The sequence below is a fragment of the Lissotriton helveticus genome, chromosome 3_1 (assembly GCF_964261635.1).
Source record: "Lissotriton helveticus chromosome 3_1, aLisHel1.1, whole genome shotgun sequence".
Classification (NCBI taxonomy): domain Eukaryota; kingdom Metazoa; phylum Chordata; class Amphibia; order Caudata; family Salamandridae; genus Lissotriton; species Lissotriton helveticus.
In genome coordinates this window covers 537,041,120-537,060,648 of record NC_136061.1, presented here as the reverse complement: position 1 = coordinate 537,060,648, position 19,529 = coordinate 537,041,120, and the positions used below count along the sequence as shown (strand labels likewise).

The following is a 19,529-nucleotide window of genomic DNA, read 5'->3' as shown; positions in this document are numbered from 1 at the left end:
GAATACTGCATGCTTATTGGGCCGTTTCTCCCATTCCCTTTGGGAGATGGTCTGCCATAAGTACGGGAGGAAGCCCGGGCTGTGCTCTCTCAGGCGGTAAAGGACAGGGAGAGATGCAACAAAATTGGCCACAAGGTGTGGCCTTGACACGACTGATTCACAGGGCAGATCAATTTCAATGACAGTAGCCTTGAGGCATCACGCCTGGCTTATGACCACTGGCTTCTTGGGCGATATCCAGGCAAATTATATGGACTGGCCATTTGATGGAGCCCGTCTTTTTGGGGAGAAGGTAGACTCGACCCTAGTGAGGCTCAAGGACTCTCGAGCTATGACCAGCTCCTTGGGCCTCTCTTCTACACCTCGGGGCCAGCCTTTCATGGCAACGGAAGACATTTCCAGCCACTTCAGCCCTAACAAGCCACTGCCCTGCGCAGACTTCCCAAGTCAGGCAGGGATGTGGACGCGGTTTATTCCAACCTAGGAATGGAAGCCAGAAGTCGTCGGCCACCCTGCCCTCGGCAGCCGCATCCTCCAAGCACTCCTAGTCTGACTCTGCAAGACCACACCTGCCACTGGGCAAATCCATCATCATCTCCCCCGCTTGAGGTCGATAACATCAGACAAGTGGGTCTTGCAGATCATTCAGGAAGGCTATTCTCGCCTTTACTTTCTTTTCCTGCTCCCATCCTGCCAAATCAAGAATGGTTGGCAGAGGATCATTTAAAATTGCTCCAGGAGGAAGTTACTGCTCTCTTGGCCAAGGGAGCTATAGAGAGGGTCTCGGATTCAGAAGTAGTCAATGGCTGTTAATCCTACTACTTTCTGATTCCAAAGAAAAACAAAGGGTTGTGGCCCATTTTCAATCTTCGGACCGTCAATCTCTTCCTCAAGAGAAGTTCAAAATGCTCACTCTAGCTTAGATCTTCTCTGCCCCAGACCAAGAAGACTGGATGGTAGTGGTGGCCGTGCAGGATACATATTTTCACAACCCCATCTTGTCAGGCCACAGGCGTTACCTGTGGTTTAAGGTAGGCCACCAGCACTTTCATTTTACTGTGCTCCCATTTGGCCTTACCAATGCCCCTCGGGTGTTCACCAAGGTGATGGTGGTGATCGCAGCTCATCCACATAGGTTAGAGGTGTCAGTCTTCCCTTACCTCAACCACTGGCTGTTGAAGGCATCCTCTCCCCAGGCTGTCATCTCCCACCTTCAGACTATGACTGACCTCCTGCATTCCCTGGGGTTCTCTATAATCGTGCCAAAGTCACACCTGAATCCTTCTCAGGCGCCCCCTTTCATCGGGGCTGTTCTGGAAAAAGTGCAGCTTTGGGCCTATCCACCTGAGCAGCGACTCCAGGATATTCAGATTATTATTCCAATGTATCAGGCTCTATCTTGTATTTCGGCGAGACTGCCTCTGACGTTGTTAGGCCTCATGGCCTCCTGCATCCTGTTGCGAAATCATGCCAGGTGGCGTATGCAGGCTCTGCAGTGGGACCTGAAGTTCCAGTGGGTTTAACATTGAGGAATCTCACCAACGTGGTCCATATCTCGGAGGGAACTGCAAGATATTTGCAGTGGTGGTTGACGAACCAAGATTGGGTCAACTGCAGACCCCTTTCCCTTCCCCAACCAGATCTAACAGTCATCGCAAATGCGTCACTTCTGGGATGGGGCAGCCATTTGGGAGAGGTGGAGGTCAGGGGACACTGGTCTTTGGCAGAGTCGGAGCTCTACATCATTTTGTTGGAGCTTCGAGTGATTCGATTGGCATTAAAGGAATTTCTTCCCTCTGTCAAGGGGAATTTAGTGCAGGTGTTAATGGACAACACCAATGCCATGCGGTACTGCAACAAGCAGGGCAGGGTGGGGTTATGGACCCTTTGTCGAGAGGCCCTGCATCTCTGGACATGGCTGGAACAGCAGGGCATTACCCTGGTGGTTCAACACCTGGTTCTTTAAACGCCAGGGTGGGCAAACTCAGCCATTGATACCTAGTGGATCACCAATAGCGTCTCCAGTCAGAGGTGGCTCAAGATCTCTTACAGTGCTCGGGAGATCCTTGGTTAGATCTGTTCACCTCCGAAGAGAACACACAGTGTCAGCAATACTGCACCCTGGAGTTTCCCAGGTGGCTATCACTCTGCGACACCTTTTTTTGCAAGTGGGGCTCAGGTCTGCTGTATGCCTTCCCGCCCATGCCACTCCCGCCCAAGGTTCTGAAGAAGATTAGGAGCGACCGGGTCCAAGTCATTCTTGTGGCTCTGGGCTGAGCAAGGACAGTCTGGTATCCAGAGCTTCTGAAAATGAGCGTAGATCCTCCGATCAGGCTGCCCCTTCCGGAGGTTCTTCTGTCGCAGCAGCATGGGAGCAACAGTTGATGGCTTTTGACCTTCTTCCTGGTAACATTATTTCGGCAGCCAGGCGGCCTTGCACTAAGAAGGTATATGCCTGCCTTTGGCAGATTTTTTATTATACTGTATAGAGAGGTCTATTGTCCCTCTTTCTGCTTCTCTTTCCACTGTTCTTCTATTCATTTTGTCCCCTGCGTTGGTTACTCTCAGGGGTTATCATTTTGCCGTATCCGCTTTTTTGAGGCTTATAGACCAACCCGCTCTCTTTAGGACTGCATTTGTATATAGGTTTCTGAAAGGGCTTACTCACCTGTTTCCACCAACAACCCTTTGTTAAGCCGCAGTGGGGCCTTAATTTGTTCCTCACTTTTGTTTTGTATTCTCCCTTCATGCCTTTGCACAACTGTCCCCTAAGGCTACTTACCTTCAAGATAGCCTTTCTGGTGGCGATAACATCTACCCAGAGGGTGAGTGATTTGCAGGCGCTATTGTGCATGCCTCCCTACATGATGTCTTTACCAGACAAAGTGGTGCTTCGCATCCATACTTCACTTTTGCCTAAAGTTGTGACCCCATTCCCTCAGGGTCAATCCATCATGCTGCCCTCCTTCTTTGCTCCCCCGTATCCCTCTAAGGAAGAAAAGAGTCTCCACCGACTGGACCCAAAAAGAGCGTTGTTGTTCTGCCTTGACCGCACAAAAGAGTCCTGGGTGGACGACCAACTCTTAGTGGGGTATGTAGCTGCTAAGAAGGGGTGGGCAGTGCAGAAAAGAATGATCTCATGCTGGGTCATTCTCTGCATTAAGATCCACTATACCCTGGCTAAGAAGCAGCCCCTTGAGGGATTAAGGGCCCATTCCACCAGGAAAAAGGCTGAGACTGCGGCTTTGGATCGGGGTATCTCAGTCCTGGACATATGTCAGGCAGCAACGTGGGCATCTTTGCACACATTTGCCAAGCACTATTGCCTGGATTGTCAGGTCTGCAGTGACGGGCATTTAGCCCGTTTGGTCCTGCAGTACTTCCTAGTATAAGGCATTGGTCTGCATCCTACTGCCGGGATGGTATGGCTTGGGTATCTAAGTCAAAGGTAATTAATCTGCAGCTAGAAGTCTTTATCAGATGAACAAGTTACTTACTTCCGGTAACGCATTGTGTGGTGGAGACTCTTTCTAGCTGCAGATTTCTTATAGCCCCACCTAGGCCTCTCCGCTTTGCAGACCCATTTTGTTGAGGCTAGGGTTACTCCCCTTTTCAGGGCCCTATTTTTGCACACAACTACGTCAGTTACTTTGTGACTCTGTGCTTCTGGCGTTGAAAAAATGAAAAGTACTGAATCTGTGCACATGGGTGGCGCCTATATTGGTGATCACGAAATTATAACCGATGCTGCAGATGACGTCAAGTGGAGCCGAATGTAGCCAGCCAACTGCATGCACAAGGGGTATTGCTCGAGCAAAAGTTTCCGGATCCAGCCTGACGCCTGGGAAATTAAAAGGTAAGGAATCTGCAGCTAGATAGAGTCTCTACCAGATAATATGTTACTGAAGGAAAGTAACTTGTTCTACAGGCCTGTAATTACAGCCTCTGTGAGTTTGTGCGTGCACCTCTCACGACAGATATAAGGTTCCTTATATCTGCGGTCAGTCACCCATATGGCAGGCTATTCAGCCCTGAGGGCAGGGTGCTTGGTTATTTGTATGAGGGTGCCACTGCATGAGTAGGACATCTCTACAGACCCCGGAGTCGATTCTCCAGGTTTTGTAAGTGCTAAGCCATTCTAATACATATAGTGGACATCAGTCATTACAAGATGTCTAACTATAAGGTGGCTGCACTGAAAACGGTCATGTTTGATATCAAACATGTTGGTATATTACCCCAACACCCATTCCAGTGTTGGAAGTATGATCCCATGTACTGGGGGGCTCTCTTGGGATAACCCTCTGTACTCCCAGTAATAGCCATTCAGGGTATGCAAGCAAGCTAGTGCTGTTGCTGACCACATATACAATTCTGCCCTCCTCCTGCTGAGTGGAAGATAGACAAATAGGTTTCCTGTAACAGGGAGGTGTGACCACCTCCCAGACAGGACTTAGTGTATACAGCTGGGGGTGGGGGATGTTTGCCAGCACCACCAGATTGCTCTGAAGGGCACATTCTGATAGATACATCTGCCATGTGGATTCCTCACCTTGTGAATATCCCCTTGCGTCAGCAACATTCGGAAATTCTTTTCGTAGCTTCGCGCCGACGTGGACTAGGACGTCATAGAGGCACGGCATCACTCGCCACTCCGCTGACGTCACCGACGTCTATAATAGGCCCACGCCGGCGTGATGACATCAGTTCCCTTTTTTCCATGTCGTCGACGCTAACGGTTTTCTAGGGATCGTCCGTAGCTTTTACAGTAATTTTGTAACTTTGTATTGTTGGTGTTCCTTTATCTCCTCTTTCAACATGTCTTCGAAGAAGACGGGTTTTAAAGCCTGTGGAGAATGCGGCAAGACCATGTCCATTACGGATCCGCACGAATGTTGTTTATGGTGTCTTAGCTCCGACCACGATGTCGAAGACTGCCGATCCTGTAAGAAGATGACTCCAAAGACCCTCCAAGAGAGAGAAGCTAAACTTATTGTTGCAAAACTTAAAGGAAATAAAGATAAGAAGAAATCGAGGTCGCGGACTCGACGCTCGAGGTCAAGATCTCACTCGAGGTCGCGCTCGGATTCGTCTTCAGCCCATGCTTCGAGATCTTCAAAAAAGAAGCATAAGAAGAGATCTCATGAATCCCAACATCGTTCGAAGAAAGATTCGGGTTGTAAACCGAAGTCGCAGGTGAAGCTGGTTGAGAAAGAAGTGGTGTCTTCGGCTTCGGAAGAACAGGACGCCGGAGGTGAGGCGTCGCATGCGAATTCGCCTGGTTCGCCGAAGCAGACAGCGAATCCATCTCCGGTTCCATCCCATTCTCCGGATCGGGAGGATGAAGGTGAGGAGGAGATGGTTGGAGAGGGAGAGGCTCCGTTGCCCGAAGGTCTGTCGACTCCGGTGCACCAGCCTGAAGAGGAGGTCGACGTCGTATCGACTCCACGCCCTCAAGAACCACCTGGGGGTTCGTACCCAGCCTTCCCGGCTTCAGGTCAGGATCCGACGCATTTTCTAAATGCGATGTATGGTATTTATTCCAGGGCTATGTACCCCTCTGGGGTTCCTGTTGGTCCTACGGGTCCGATGGCGTTTGGTCGGGGTGTCCCCCAAACCTATGCTCCTGCACCCTTCATGCCTTTTATGTCCGCTCCGGCGCCGCATTGGCATTTTCCGACACCGGCGAGGCCTTCGACTCCAAAGCCATCGACGCCGAAGTCGACGACGCCGAATCCTTCGACGCCGATTCCATCATCTCTGATGCCGAACCCCGAACGACGTCGTGGGATTCTTCCTCGTCCGGCGTCGGGCTCGGCACAGGCTCCGACTTCGACGGAGTCGACAGTGGATCCGACGGCTTCGAAAGTGAAGCACAGGTCGAGGCGTGAAGCCCAGAGGCTGATGGAAGAAGAGAGCTATCGTGAGGAGTATTTGGAGGAAGGTGAGCTACAGGATCCTGAGGACCCTTATGAGGATCTTTCAGTGGCCAGTGGTCTTGAACTGTCCCCTGAGTGGGATTTGGTTTCAGTAACAGACGAACCCTCTAAAGATGTGGCTCCTTACCACGTTGTGATTAAAAATGCTGCAAATTTGTTGAACATTGCTTTACCTACTGCTGAGTTCAAGTCAAATCTTCTCACAGAGGTTCTTCACTCTCCATCATCGGTGACTGAACCATTGCTGCCCTTTAATGATGCCCTTAAAGATCCTATTTTAGAGGTTTGGAAGAAACCCTTGTCAGCTCCTGCTGTGTCTAGGGCTGTTGCCAGAAGGTACAGGACTGCTCCAGATGACCAAGAATTTTTATCCACTCACCCTCTGCCTAAGAATTTGGTGGTGCAGGCTGCCTGTTCCAAACGATCTACAGGAGCTTTTCCTCAGGTTCCAGCTGAAAAAGAGTCGAGAAAGCAGGATCAGGCTGCTAAAAAGATTTTCTCCTCTGCTAGTATGGCGCTGAAGTCCACAAATGCGACCTGCCTGATGGGACGTTATATTCACCACGCCCTTATGGACACTGTAAAACAGTTGGTACCCAAGTTACCGGAGGAGGATAGAAAAGACTTCCAGGAGGTTATCTCTGACACTCAAGCTGCAGCAAGGCAGGTGATTCAGAGTGGGTTGGACACGGCGGACTCTGTGGCAAAGGTCATGGGCTCTTCTGTAGCTACGAGGAGAGCTGCGTGGCTGAAGTCGAGTGAGTTTTCTTCAGATGTCCAATCTACATTATTGGATCTCCCGTTCGACGGATCTGGTTTATTTGGCAAAAAGGCAAACGCTGCTTTAGAACGCTTTAAAGACAGCAGGGCGACAGCCAAGTCATTGGGCCTTCAGACCAGGGGCACTTTTGGAAGGCGTACTAGAGGATTTAGCAGATCTTCCTTTCGATCTTACAAATCTACGCAGCAGCAGCCGCAACAGCAGCAAAACACGCAGTACCGGTCTTATAGGGGCAAACAAAGAGGCCGTTCTCGAGGCCGTCAAATCTCCTCCTCTTCCTCCTCTTCCCCTTCCCAGCCCCCTGCCAACGCAGCAAAGCAGCCCTAGATCCGCCATTCCGGATCATGTGGCACCAGTGGGGGGTCGGCTTACCCATTTCCTACGAGATTGGGAATTGATAACATCAGATCTTTGGGTTCTCAATCTCGTGGGAAATGGGTATGCTCTTCCCTTTCGGGAGTTTCCCCCAAATTACCCTCCTTGCCAGGGTTTTTGTTCGGAGGACCACCTGCTTCTCCTGCAGGAAGAAGTCCTGGCTCTGTTCAGAAAGGGTGCGATAGAGGTGGTTCCTGAGCAGGAGAGGGGTCAGGGATGCTACTCCCAGTATTTTCTGATCCCCAAGAAGGATGGCAGGCTTCGACCATTCCTGGATCTCAGGATCTTGAACTTTTACCTGAAACAGGAAAAGTTCAAGATGCTCACTCTTGCACAGGTTCTTCAAGCGCTGCTGGAAGAGGATTGGATGGTGTCAATCGACTTGCAGGATGCGTATTTTCATATTCCCATCTTGAAGTCGCACAGAACGTATCTCCGTTTTACGGTTGGGTCGCAACACTACCAGTTTGCGGTCCTTCCGTTTGGTCTTACTACTGCACCTCGAGTCTTCACCAAGGTGATGGCAGTGGTGGCAGCACATCTCAGGAGGTCGGGGATTCCTGTATTCCTGTATCTGGACGACTGGCTGATCAAAGCGGAGTCGCCAGACAGGGTGCTCCATCATCTGCAAGCGACAACTCATTTGTTGCACAGGTTGGGTTTTTCGATAAATGTACCCAAGTCTCACCTGGTGCCCTCCCAGCGCAACCTGTTCATAGGTGCGGTACTGGACACTACTGTATATCGTGCATTCTCTCCTCCTCAAAGGATTCGCGACATACAGGAAATGATTCCTTTATTCTTCAAGGGAGCGGTTGTTCCAGTCCTTAAGGTCTTACGTTTGATCAGTCTGATGGCTTCTTGCATTCTGTTGGTCAACCATGCATGCTGGCACATGAGGGCACTCCAGTGGTGCCTCCGCAGGCAGTGGTATCAGCACAACGGAGATCTCAGGGAGTCAGTGAGGATCTACAGAGAAACTGCGGCGGATCTGTCTTGGTGGGGCGTGGAAGGCAATCTGTCGCAAGGAAAGCCTTTTCAACTTCCTCCATCGGTGACCCCGGTAATAACGGATGCATCCACTCTAGGGTGGGGTGCTCATCTGGGGGACCTGGAGGTCAAGGGTCTTTGGTCTCCAGAGGAAAGGTTGCTTCATATCAACCTTCTAGAGTTGCGGGGGATACGTCTGGCGCTCAAGGCCTTCCACCCTTCCCTTCGCGGTCAGTCAGTTCAGGTCCTGACGGACAACACGACCGCGATGTGGTACATCAACAAGCAGGGAGGAGTGGGGTCGCAGTGTCTCTGCTGAGAGGCTCTGCGTCTCTGGTCCTGGGTTCAGGACCATCAGATTTGTCTGATAGCAAATCATCTGGCCGGAGTTCAGAACGTTCGTGCAGACAGTCTTAGTCGGCAGTTCTCTGCCGACCAGGAGTGGAGGCTTCATCCGGAGGTAGTTCGTCACGTCTTTCGGACATGGGGAACTCCTCAGGGGGACCTTTTTGCCACTCAAGAGAATGCTCACTGCCCGTTATTCTGCAGTCTCCAGTATCCGATGCAGGAGCCTTGGGGGACGCGTTTCAGTTGAGTTGGAGCTCGCAACTCCTTTACGCGTTTCCTCCCATACCTTTGATTCCTCGGGTTCTGAGGAAAGTTCGCCAAGACGGGGCCCAAGTTATATTGATCGCCCTGGATTGGCCAAGAAGGGTGTGGTACTCAGACCTTTTCCACCTCTCCTCTCACCTGCCGCTCTGTCTCCCTCACAGGGCAGATCTCCTCTCCCAGATGGAGGGGCAGGTTCTACACCCCCACCTCCAGACCTTAAACTTCATGCCTGGAGATTGAACGGGGCAACCTGAGTTCTTTTTCTCTCCCGCCTGATGTGGTGGATGTCATCTTGTCGGCCAGGCGTGACTCCACTAAGTCCATCTATTCTTATAGGTGGTCAAAACTTGTCACTTGGTGTGGGGAGAAATCTATAGACCCTTTGAGAGCCCATTTGTCTGATGTTGTCCAGTTTGCCCTTTGTCTGGCGCAACAGGGGCTTGCTGTTGCCACAGTGAAGGGCTATCTTTCAGCGCTGTCTGCATTTCTTTGCTTGCCTGACCAGCCATCTCTTTTTAAATCTCCTGTAGTTTTAAGGTTTTTGAAGGGCCTCACGAATAAGTTCCCTCCTACTCCTTTTATTGTGTCTCAGTGGGACTTAAATCTTGTTTTGACCTTTCTAATGGGTGCTCTCTTTGAGACTCTTAAGACAGTTTTCCTCGTTGCGATAACCTCGGCAAGGAGGGTAAGTGAGCTTCAAGCTCTTAGTTCCAAGCCCCCTTTCTTAACCATTCATGCTGATCGAATGGTTCTTAGGACCAGGGCTGCTTTTCTGCCTAAGGTGGTTACTCCTTTCCACCTTGGTCAATCCATTACCCTCCCTACCTTTTATCCTCCCCTACACCCTTCCAAGGAGGAGGAGAGATGACACCGTCTGGACCCCAAGAGGGCGGTGTCTTTTTACCTGGACAGATCTAAAGACTGTCGGTTGGATGACCAGCTCTTCATTGGCTTTGCTGGCTGCAAGAAAGGAAGAGCGGTCCATAAAAGAACTTTATCAAGATGGATCGTCCTCTGTATAAAGATCTGCTACTTTTTGGCCGGTAAGGATCCTCCAGAGGGCTTAAGGGCTCATTCTACTAGAGCTAATTCGTCATCCTCTGCATTGGCTAGAGGTGTTCCTGTAGAGGATATTTGTAGGGCGGCAACTTGGTCTTCCCTCTACACTTTCGCAAAGCATTACTGCTTGGATTCCGAGGTGAGGAGAGACGGTCATTTTGCACGCTCTGTTCTCCAGGATTTCCTGGTCTAGAAGAGTGGACACCCTCCTCCGGGAGTGGGGATTGCTGTGGGACTCTATTCACAAGGTGAGGAATCCACACGGCAGATGTATCTATCAGAAGAACAAGTTACTTACCTTCGGTACCGCTTTTTCTGGTAGATACAATATCTGCCTGTGGATTCCTCACTGACCCACCCGCCTCCCCGTTGTCCACTCTTCTATGCCAGAGTTTCTATTATGTATTTATTTTATTGTCAAGGAGTTGTTTATTTCAAATGTTTTATTGCATTTGCTTCACACTGTGTGTGTTACCTTGATATTTGTACTGCGTATACTGTGTATATGTCTACTGTCATTGGTCCGTCCGTGTGCCTCGAAGGCACGGAAAAAAGGGCGGAACTGATGTCATCACGCCGGCGTGGGCCTATTATAGGCGTCGGTGATGTCAGCGGAGTCGCGAGCGACGCCGTGCCTTTATGACGTCCTAGTCCACGTCGGCGCGAAGCTACGAAAAGAATTTCCGAATGTTGCTGAATCAAGGGGATATTCACAAGGTGAGGAATCCACAGGCAGATATTGTATCTACCAGAAAAAGCGTTCCCGAAGGTAAGTAACTTGTTCTTTAGTGCCCTCCTTGCCTACTCCAGTTTGAGCCGTTCAGGGAGCACTTTGCTCCCGCTCTGGTGCGAACCTGGACAAAGGGCATGCTAGTATTCTTCCCTCTGTTCAGCCCCTCCTTTGGGAAGGACCTCTTAGTTGTTCCAACCCTTTCCTTAGGGTACTTAAGGGCTTACCTGTGGTGGGTCTTTAGATTTGTTGTGGGACAAGACTGAAGACTGAAACCACGTAACTCTCTGAGAGTCTGGATACTTGGACTTCGCCTGGAACCGAGACTGCACCAAGGAAGACTCATGCTGCTCCTGGTCTCGCTGTTCTGCAAGTCTTCTTCATCTTCTGTGCTTCTTCCAGGTTCTTCGACAGACCTTTGGGCATCAAGGACACCCAAAGTAATCTCCCTTAGAGTGAAGGGGTCACTCCCCTGCATCTGCAGGCACCGCAACAAAGCTGACCAATCTGCTGCTCCTGTTATCCTACGGACTTCCCAAGGCTCAGCAACACAGGTGGTGGTTCTGCAACTCCCTTGAGGCCTGACCTGTCCTTTTCTCTATTTTAAGGCAAGTATCCCTCGTCGGAACCATTGGAACTGAACCTATGTGCCATTGCCAAGATTTGTTGGCTGTACACTCCAGAGATCTTCGGGCTACAAGAAGCTCCAGCCTCCTACATCTCTTCCTTCCAAGCTCAGTGTCCTCAGTACATCCTCTGCACTGTGGGCCTTCATTCGTGGTGAGCTGCTTGAGGTCTTCTTGTGATTCCTGTGTCTTTGACCTGTAGGTCCTTCTGAGGGTCTTCTACTGCTTCAGTGGGCTCCCATGCTCGCTAGAGGCCGGCTCCGACTCTCCTGCTGTTTGTGAGTTCCTTGGACCTTGCTGGTCCCAAGGTTGGTCCTTCTTCATTCTCCTCAGCAGTTGCGGATACCAAGGCTTGTTCATGCTCCTGCCAGACACCAACCACCTAGTCACTGACATCTGATGTAGGGCATCTCATGCACAACTCCTAGTCTTCCTCAGCACTGCCTGGTCCTCAAAGCTGCAGCAACAAGATCACCATTGACTCTTCTGAACCTCCCGATATCGGTGGACAATGTGTCTTCGTGCCTCCTGGTCACGTCCGAGTGGCAAAGACTCTGTCCTTTCTGCTTGCAGGTTCTTTACTTCACAAAATCACCCTTGGATTCCATCAGACTTCTTCACCATCTTCTAAAGAGGAATTTTCCTTCAAGTCTTCCATTGTCGTCTACGATGGTTTCTAACGACTCTTCACCCCCTTCCCCTGGCTTCCCTGGTGTAGGTAACCTGGTTCCCGGGGCATCCATGGGTGGGCCGGCTCTCTAACCTTCCATCCTTCAAGGGAATTCTTTGAAGTCCTTTGTGAAGAGTCCTTCCTCTGCATAATTGCAACTTCTCAATTGATTTCCATTGGTCACGCAGCTGTGTTCCCACATTGCACACAGATTTTGTGGGGTTCCCGGGTACGTACATTCGGTGGTCCCTGTGTCTCTGGGTCTTCTAGTCCAAGTTCTTTGCTGTTCACATTCCACTTTCTTAGTATATGGTTTGGTCTTCCCCTGAAGACCACTGTATTTTGTGCTACTTATCTGATTGCATTTGAAGTATTCTTGTGTATTGTGTTGATATCTCTGGGTAGGAGATATACCAATTTGTTAGTGAGTGTTGTGTAATAAATAAAAGTAACACTGTATGGTCTTTTTCCTTTAACCTACAATATAAGTTAAGCTGGTAAAAACAAGCTGCTTAAAGATAAGCCTGAAGGCTGCTCTGCACAGCTACCACTTTTAGAGCTTTCTATGGTTATCAAAGAACACTAATATCACCATAAGGGTTGCCTGGATTAGTGCAAGGTGCATCAGTTAAATAAGTGTGCACTATATACGAAGCCAGCCTCCTACAAACCTAACCAAAGTTTTGTGTTGCTTTCTCTCCAAGAAAGATTGGGTACATTTCGGTAGGGGTGATGGCCTTGACAGTGTGCTCAAGGGCATTTATTTACTAATGAACAAGGACGTAATGTGCCACCTGAATGTAGCATACCTAGAGGCAATAAAAAAAAGACCATAGTGAATAAATAGTGCTATATACAAAACAGTGAATAAATGCAATGATAAAGTAGTGTGGTATGGGAACACCTTGGATGTGTCTGTAAAATTGATCTTTTGTCCCAAATGTTTGTCCTGAATTTAGACCGTTTGTCCTGAATTTTTTTTACCGTGCTGTCCAGAATTTGCCTTCATACCTGGTGGTCACCCTAATCTCTGCGCATCACTCATTCCTTATGCTCAGCACAGATCTCAAGCCCAATGTGAAGGTTGCTCGAAACCTCTTTCCACATGGGCCGCACCATAGAGCCCGCACTCTATGAACCACCATAGTGAAATAAGTTGTTTCTTAGACACACGTGTCTTCCAGTCACTCCTTTTTCCTTCATTCCATTCTTACGTGTAGCGACAAGTTCACTGGGACACATATGTAGCATTACTCATGACATGAAAACACCTCTCAGCGAGCCACTGAATAAGCTCTCACTCTGGCGTCCACCATCGTGAGTGGAATAGCGTCTTTCTCGTCTATCTCAGAGCACTTCTCGCCTAGGTGTGCTTTGTTGGAGAAGCGTTTTCTGGAATGTGTCATTAATGTGAAGCTCTAGCATTCCTGCATTCCTTCTAAGAATGAGGTCGTTACCTTCCATCCAGCTCAACCTGTTTTCTGTTTGCACGATATGATTGATTGAATGCCTCTCTCTCCATCTTAGGAACGCAAGACGCTGGCCCCTCATGATAGACCCTCAAGGCCAAGCAAACAAATGGGTCAAGAACATGGAAAAGGCCAACACCCTCCACGTAATTAAGCTAAGTGACCCGGACTACGTAAGAACCCTGGAAAACTGCATCCAGTTTGGTACACCTGGTAAGTGGTGTGATGATAAAATGCATGCAATCTGGCAACTAGCCAAAAGGGGGCGCCATTAGCTTGGAGATAGTAAGTGGTGACCGTAAAACTGCATATTCATACAAAACTAGGTTTGTTTGATTATTTTTTTCTTTTATAATCATCATTAATCAAATTATCACTTTAATAAGCTTTCTCGCAGCAGGGTGTGAGAATCTACATGTTCGAATGTTCATTAGTGACTGTCTCTAATTGTGCTGTTTTAATTGTTGCGTAAGGTGTGGCATACATATGTCCTCATTATCTCTCGGCGTTTGCTGGTTACAAATGTTCTTTGAATTCTCTAGGCTCGCCGATTCTTTGTATCTAAATGTAGGTCAAACCATGCGTTCGATTCTGGGCTTTCTCATCCTTTAAAATGCTCAGCTATACCCTTATGATCCATGAATGCTGTAATTGAACGCACCATATTAAATATCAAACCCATAAGAAAGATGAGCTGAGAGAATGTAAATCTCTTACACGAGTTAGTGTCATCGTGACGTGAACATTCTGAGTTAGCTAGTAAGACTTTATGTAAGGAAAGCTTAAATTTCTCATGCAAATCAGTATCTACTCTGTACATAATGGCTCTGTACTCTAAAATGGGGGATCAGATCTTAAAATAAACCAGTGAGGGGACTGGTTTTACATGATTGTATTACAGGAAGTGATTTCACCTGAAGTAACAGCACCGGAAGTGACATCTGATATGCCAAATACAAGTAGCAAAATATCTTATGAAGTGAACTAAATAACTACACAATAATCAATCAATAACACTTTATTCAGTCGGATATACGACCCTAAAAGCTCATTAAAAAAAGACAATTTATGTACAGCAGAGTACAAAAACATAAAATATCAGGTAAAATCATGAAACCTCACATTGCCAGTTTACATTTATAATACATACATATTTCTCCAGCTCCGCAGTATGTAAAACAAGCATTTGCAATGCAATAAGTCTCGCATTTGTGAGAGAGCTATTGGCGTTGTAAATTTACCCATGCATTTTGGTTGGGATTGAATTGGATATACGTGGTGTGGAGTGCAATTATGTTGGTTGGATTGGAATTGTTAGTTCTGAAATTGTGTGTGGTGGAATTTTGTGACATAATGTGGAGATCTGTGGTGTGGATGTATGTGGTGTGTTGAATTATGTGGTATGGAATGATACTGTGTAGAGCTGAAATGAGTGGAGTGGAAGAACGGAGGGGTAGGAGGAAGGGGATAGCAACATGGAGAAGTGGTGGGTGAGAGAGGAAAGCAGCAACTCATGCAAAAAAATAGCATTTCAATTAAATAACACTTTAATTAAAGCAGTGGCGTCACTAGGGGGTGCGGGGGGTGCGGACCGCACCAGGTGACACCATCACATGGGGTGACACCGTGGTCCGTGACACCAACATGCTAAATATTATTACTATCTGTCAGCAGTGCGGGCCTTACCTCGCCTTCAAGGAGTAAACTTGACAGTTTCTTCTCCCAGCCTGAAGGATTTTATAATTCTAGAACAATGCACAGTGCTCCACTGCCATCTCTTCCACTGTGGCAAATTAATTAAATGTCTGTGTGTCCAAGGAGCTAAACTATGGAAATCGCTCCGCTTCCCAAGTCTCTGAGTAATTAGATACATCACCTGAAGTTTAGAAAAAAATGAAACGTTGGTTTTATTTGCTCTTAGAAAGAAAAAAATGAAACCTTGACCTTCGTGCTGATAAGAAAGAAAAAAAGAGCATACAAGAATAAGAAATGTACTAAATGGAATCAATTTTTTTTTTTTATTCTGTGAAACGTTTCAGCTGTGTGGTGTATTATGACTGTTTTTCAGTGGGGAAATTGCCATCTTTTTCTTGGGAAATTACGCATGGTTTTGGAGCACTTGTCTTTTAGTGGGCGCTGTACTGGGGATCAGACAGCGGGGGATGTTTATTAGCAGTGATATGGGGGCTTCGCTGGTCTGTGCGCCCCTATCCTGTAAGTGTGATGTCCTGTTAGTAGAAATGATCGAATTGGCAATTTTATTTAGTGTTATTCCGTTAAATAGAGATTTGCAGAGCGCTGTGTTAAGTGCTTTATAGCGCATCGCTCGCCAGTAGAGGCTGTTGGTGATGAAATAAAAGAGAACCAAATATAAAAATGTCAATGTCTCCGTGAACTTCAGGAGATCGTGGGGGGTCGTTGGCTAAATGTGCCATAGCAAACGAGCCCCCCCCTCCCACGTCCGTGCCCATTTGCAGGCTGGCAGCACCCGTCTGAGGAAGGACCCAGAACACAATATGTGGGGTCATGTTCTTTCCGTAGAAAGTCATTGAGTTTCACCCGCCCTTCACAACAGGGGTCCATAGTGTGGAGGGTTCTGTTATAACTATTTGGGAGGGGGCGTTAGAAATGGGACTTTAGAACCGTATTATGATATGAGGGCGTTCATTTTACAGAGAGCACAGAAGGGGCACATTGGACTTTGGATCAGGAGTCTTTTAGGTGGAATGTTCCTTCGTCAAAAGTTTTCTGGAGACGGGACCTTTGTCACTTAAGGGGAACGTTCCCTTACCGGGGGTGACGCTGCAAGGGAGGGGGCGCTCAGGGTCAAGATAGATGCGCTTATCCTCAGGGACCACGAGAACGGCGATGGATTACAGTGAGGCGGGGGTCACGCCGGGACACTAACACAATTGTTCTGTGGGCTGTGACCTTATAACTGGGGCCAAGCCCATGTCGCACTCGGGGACCCTCTGCAAGCTGTTCACAAGAGGAGGACGACGAAGTTATAAGAATGCCCCACCCCCTTACATCGGATCGTGTTGGCTCCAAAATCCGCCGTACTCCTTTTACCTACCTCAAATGGAAGGCTGAGGCCCTAAGTGCCCCTATGCATCTTGTAGGCTGCCTAGACGTTACAAGGAGCGCTAAACCCACTGAGGTTTTTAGAGCAGAATAGAGAGGCACGCAGGTTACTCGTTGTATGACTGGGATCACACGTGTGGCTAGGGAGACACCGGGACTGCTCAACGATTCCCCGTCCAGTGTCTGCTGCTAGATCAGATCTGGAGACAGGCTCACATGAAAGAGAAAAGTGCAACTCTTTTCGATAAAACTAACATTTATTGTAATAATAAGAATTTATTTCATGATATTGTCAGAGAGGGGCTCGCTTGTCACTGTTCTGTCGCGTCTGTGTCCCTGTAAGGTTGGAACAGAAACGTGCTCATTGTGTGCTGAATACCAGGCGAGCGGTCACAGGTGGTTTACGTCAGATCAGGCTGCGGCGCTCGGGGTTTGGACCCATAGGACTTTAGGTATTCAGGAGGAAGTGACATGTAAACTCTACTAGTTAAATACAAAAACAAAGGGAAGAAGTTGCAGGGGACCATTGACAAGATGCAGCTGGGATCAAGGGGGAGGTATTGTATCCGTAGCTACTCCGCTTGTTACATCTAGATACAGCGTACACCCTTTGAAACTGGCCAGCACGGTACCCAGTGCCCGTCTCTGCACACGTGGCCAGATCACAGAGCCGGCACTGGCACTTGGCACTGTGGCATGAGAGAAAGGAGTTATGAAAGGATGGGTAACACCTCTGCAGTGCTTTAGTCTCCGGTGTAGAGGAGTGGGCTTGGAAAGGCCAGAAGGACCCCCTCCGTGGGGGCTGCACAGATGAATACATCTCCTCGAGCAGGTACATCATGGATTCATGGGGTAAGTCGTGAGGGGGTGACACCATGAGTTACCCGCACTGGGTGACACCAACCCTAGTGACGCCACTGATTTAAAGCACGAGCAAACGGACACCAATTGGTGGGATGTCTTCACGACATACAGCATTTACCCGGCAATGCAAAAACAGAGAGCGTGTGCTTTTCAATTATGAAATGGTTAAAAGCAGATACCTTGCTTGTTGCTGTTTTTTTCACCATTTATATAATAGGTTTTAACTGCGCGCTACTTTATAATATAAAACGTCTACAATTAGGGGGTTGCGTGTTACAATGATGGTATGCAATTGAACTGACTGCTAATTGCACGAGTTTCACAATTTAAGCGGTTGACTTTTCTGAAAACCAAGCCCAACTGTTTAATTTAAAATTTTCAAAACGTTTAATGCAGTAAATAGAATAAAAATATAATTCCGTAAATGGTGCAGAAGAATAACATTATCACCTGCTCCTATTGTTCACGTTGTAAACAAATAGAGCTAGATTAATTTATTGCATGAAATTATGTTTGCAGCTATCCAAAAACAAAATGATTATGATAAAAGGAAAAATAAAATTATTTGTTGCAATACTATTTGAACGTTGTTTTTACGCAGGTAGGTGTAGCTGTGTGTATAAATCCAATTGTATTGGCATTTGTTTTCGAGAAAAAATGGAGCCTGAAAGTCTGCTGTAGTGTGGAACATTACCATGTCCGTAACAGCTGCGAAACAAAACCAAGATGAGATAATTAAGTGGGAATACGACTCATTATAAAGATCCTAATCTTTTCCTCTGGAGCATCTGTGAGATGCAGATTAGTGAATTGAAAAAACAGCAGGATGGACAACGTGCAAAAAAAAAAACAACTGTAGGTCTGTGTGTGGGGTGATGTGGGTGAAGGGCGTTGGGAGGATGGAAACATAAATGGGAAATAAGCAGACAACCATAATGCGCTCGGAGCCTGAGCCCCAGCTTCATGAGCGACCCACAGCACTAAGAACCTACTCCTCAGCAAGCGGTGCTCCTGAACCCAAAAACAGTGGCGTCACTAGTGTTGGTGTCACCCAGTGCGGGTAACTCATGGTGTCACCCCCTCACGACTTACCCCATGAATCCATGATGTACCTCCTCGAGGAGATGTATTCATCTGTGCAGCCCCCACGGAGGGGGTCCTTCTGGCCTTTCCAAGCCCACTCCTCTACACCGGAGACTAAAGCACTGCAGAGGTGTTACCCATCCTTTCATAACTCCTTTCTGTCATGCCACAGTGCCAAGTGCCAGTGCCGGCTCTGTGATCTGCCCACGTGTGCAGAGACGGGCACTGGGTATCATGCTGGCCAGTTTCAAAGGGTGTACGCTGTATCTAGATGTAACAAGCGGAGTAGCTACGGATACAATACCTCCCCCTTGATCCCAGCTGCATCTTGTCAATGGTCCCCTGCAACTTCTTCCCTTTGTTTTTGTATTTAACTAGTAGAGTTTACATGTCACTTCCTCCTGAATACCTAAAGTCCTATGGGTCCAAACCCCGAGCGCCGCAGCCTGATCTGACGTAAACCACCTGTGACCGCTCGCCTGGTATTCAGCACACAATGAGCACGTTTCTGTTCCAACCTTACAGGGACACAGACGCGACAGAACAGTGACAAGCGAGCCCCTCTCTGACAATATCATGAAATAAATTCTTATTATTACAATAAATGTTAGTTTTATCGAAAAAAACTGCACTTTTCTCTTTCAGGTGAGCCTGTCTCCAGATCTGATCTAGCAGCAGACACTGGACGGGTAATCGTTGAGCAGTCCCGGTGTCTCCCTAGCCACACGTGTGATCCCAGTCATACAACGAGTAACCTGCGCGCCTCTCTATTCTGCTCTAAAAACCTCAGTGGGTTTAGCGCTCCTTGTAACGTCTAGGCAACCTACAAGATGCATAGGGGCACGTAGGGCCTCAGCCTTCCATTTGAGGTAGGTAAAAGGAGTACGGCGGATTTCGGAGCCAACACGATCCGATGTAAGGGGGTGGGGCATTCTTATAACTTCGTCGTCCTCCTCTTGTGAACAGCTTGCAGAGGGTCCCCGAGTGCGACATGGGCTTGGCCCCAGTTATAAGGTCACAGCCCACAGAACAATTGTGTTAGTGTCCCGGCGTGACCCCTGCCTCGCTGTAATCCATCGCCGTTCTCGTGGTCTCTGCGGATAAGCGCATCTATCTTAACCCCGAGCGCCCCCTCCCTTGCAGCGTCATCCCCGGTAAGGGAACGTTCCCCTTAAGTGACAAAGGTCCCGTCTCCAGAAAACTTTTGACGAAGGAACATTCCACCTAAAAGACTCCTGATCCAAAGT

At 48.2% G+C, this 19,529-nt stretch overlaps 1 protein-coding gene across 1 annotated transcript in view; it reads left to right on the top strand.

Annotated features, from left to right (window-relative positions):
• The window catches only part of DNAH7 (dynein axonemal heavy chain 7), a 2,019,015-nt gene that overhangs the window by 1,454,448 nt on the left and 545,038 nt on the right, over nucleotides 1-19,529 (top strand). The window contains exon 47 of the mRNA XM_078680414.1: nucleotides 13,310-13,464. Within this exon, the coding sequence (XP_078536540.1) occupies nucleotides 13,310-13,464 (155 nt within the window). The remainder of the gene's footprint in view (nucleotides 1-13,309; nucleotides 13,465-19,529) is intronic.